The sequence below is a fragment of the Salvelinus fontinalis genome, chromosome 2 (genome assembly GCF_029448725.1).
Source record: "Salvelinus fontinalis isolate EN_2023a chromosome 2, ASM2944872v1, whole genome shotgun sequence".
NCBI classification, from domain to species: Eukaryota; Metazoa; Chordata; class Actinopteri; order Salmoniformes; family Salmonidae; genus Salvelinus; species Salvelinus fontinalis.
The window spans coordinates 88,713,480-88,715,979 of NC_074666.1; the positions used below are offsets into that span (position 1 = coordinate 88,713,480).

Here is a 2,500-nt window from a genome sequence, read left to right on the forward strand (position 1 = left end):
CATGACCCCAGTGTGTCTGTCAGTTATTTGGATACCAAGCTGACATCTGACTCAGCTCCTCAAAGGCTAAGTGATTAGTTGATCAGTTGAATCAGGGAGGGGGGGGGGGGGCAGTAGTGGAATAGATCAAAGAGGTTGATCAGTTGAATCAGGGAGGGGGGGGGGCAGTAGTGGAATAGATCAAAGAGGTTGATCAGTTGAATCAGGGGGGGGGCAGTAGTGGAATAAATCAAAGAGGTTGATCAGTTGAATCAGGGGGGGGCAGTAGTGGAATAAATCAAAGAGGTTGATCAGTTGAATCGGGGGGGGGGCAGTAGTGGAATAAATCAAAGAGGTTGATCAGTTGAATCAGGGGGGGGCAGTAGTGGAATAGATCAAAGAGGTTGATCAGTTGAATCAGGGGGGGGCAGTAGTGGAATAGATCAAAGAGGTTGATCAGTTGAATCAGGGAGGGGGGGCAGTAGTGGAATACATCAAAGAGGTTGATCAGTTGAATCAGGGGGGGGGCAGTATTGGAATAAATCAGAGAGGTTGATCAGTTGAATCAGGGAGGGGCAGTAGTGGAATAGATCAAAGAGGTTGATCAGTTGAATCAGGGAGGGGCAGTAGTGGAATACATCAAAGAGGTTGATCAGTTGAATCAGGGAGGGGGGGGGGCAGTAGTGGAATAGATCAAAGAGGTTGATCAGTTGAAGTTAATGGAGAAAATTAGAAGTTTGGTGTCTGGATCAGTGTGAACAGACAACGACACACACACAGTCTGAGTATCTGGATCAGTGTGAACAGACAACGACACACACACAGTCTGAGTATCTGGATCAGTGTGAACAGACAGTAACACACACACACAGTCTGAGCATCTGGATCAGTATGAGCAGAGCGTCTGTGTGTTTCTGAGAGAATTCATTAAGCCATTTTTACATCAACAGCCGTTTTTACATCAACAGTCTCAAAGTGCTCTACGGTAACCATGTATCTATGTGTGTTTGTTGGTGTGTTTGTGTTTGTTGGTGTGTGTGTGTGTGTGTGTGTGTGTGTGTGTGTGTGTGTGTGTGTGTGTGTGTGTGTGTGTGTGTGTGTGTGTGTGTGTGTGTGTGTGTGTGTGTGTGTGTGTGTGTGTGTGTGTGTGTGTGTGTGTGTGTGTGTGTGTTGTCCTCTTCTCCAGGTATGTTTGGGAGAAGACTGGTTCAGTGGTGGATGTGAGCACCTCTCCCCGGCTCCGTCTGGACCCTGACGGGACCCTGCACCTCTCCCAGACCTGGTCAGGTGACATCGGAACATACACCTGTAGAGTCACCTCTGTAGGGGGCAACGACTCACGCAGCGCTCACCTCAGAGTCAGGTTAACCTCACATTTTGTTGACATCTCTCTCTTGGTCTGTCACTCTGTCTGGCATTGTGTGTCCATCTCTATCTTTCTCCCATCATGCAGTATTATCCATTCACTCTTCATCTACCTCTCTCTCTCTCTCTCTCTCGCTTCCTCTCTCTCTCTCTCTCTCTCTCTCTCCCCCTCTCTCTATCTCTGTCTCTCTCTCTCTAACTCTCTCTCTATGCCCTCTCTCTCTCTCTCTCTCTCTCCCCCTCTCTCTATCTCTGTCTCTCTCTATCTAACTCTCTCTCTCTCTCCCCTCTCTCTCTCTCTGTCTCTCTATCTCTCTCTCTCGCTCTATCTATCTAGCTTTCTCTCTCTCTCCCCCTCTCTCTCTCGCTCTATCTCTGTCTCTCGCTCGCTCTATCTCTCTATCTCTCTCTGGCAGTGTGCTGTTGTCTCATCTACAGCTTTATCATATTCCCCTCACCTCTCATCTCCTCCCTCCATCATCAACTCCTCTCTGCCCTCTGCTATTTTTACTATTAACTACCACGTTCTTTGGATATTTATGATATTAGCATTCTGTATCATTCTCTCTGAACCGTGCTCTGTCTGTGTATGTCTCTCCTTCACACACACACGCACACACACACACACACACGCACACACACACACACACACACACACACACACACACACACACACACACACACACACACACACACACACACACACACACACACACACACACACACACACACACACACACACCTCCCCCCATACAGGCAGCTTCCCCATGCTCCAGAGATCCCCAGTGCAGCTCTGAGCCAGGTAGAGAGGAGGGCCATCAATCTGACCTGGGCTCAGGCCTTCGATGGAAACAGCCCCCTGATCCGATACATCCTGGAGGTCTCAGAGAACAGTGAGTGGACTAGAATACTACAGCTGGAATTCTGAACACTGAACACTATGAACAGAATACTACAGCTGGAATTCTGAACACTGAACACAATGAACAGAATACTACAGCTGGAATTCTGAACACTGAACACAATGAACAGAATACTACAGCTGGAATTCTGAACACTGAACACAATGAACAGAATACTACAGCTGGAATTCTGAACACTAAACACTATGAACAGAATACTACAGCTGGAACACTGAACACTAAACACTACGAAC

The 2,500-nt window shown here is 47.7% G+C and overlaps 1 protein-coding gene across 1 annotated transcript in view; it reads left to right on the forward strand.

Moving 5' to 3' along the window:
- Positions 1–2,500, forward strand: part of LOC129867574 (protein sidekick-2-like) — a 100,653-nt gene that overhangs the window by 27,200 nt on the left and 70,953 nt on the right. The window contains exons 11-12 of the mRNA XM_055941065.1: positions 1,166–1,342; positions 2,101–2,237. Coding sequence (XP_055797040.1) covers positions 1,166–1,342; positions 2,101–2,237 — 314 coding nt within the window. The remainder of the gene's footprint in view (positions 1–1,165; positions 1,343–2,100; positions 2,238–2,500) is intronic.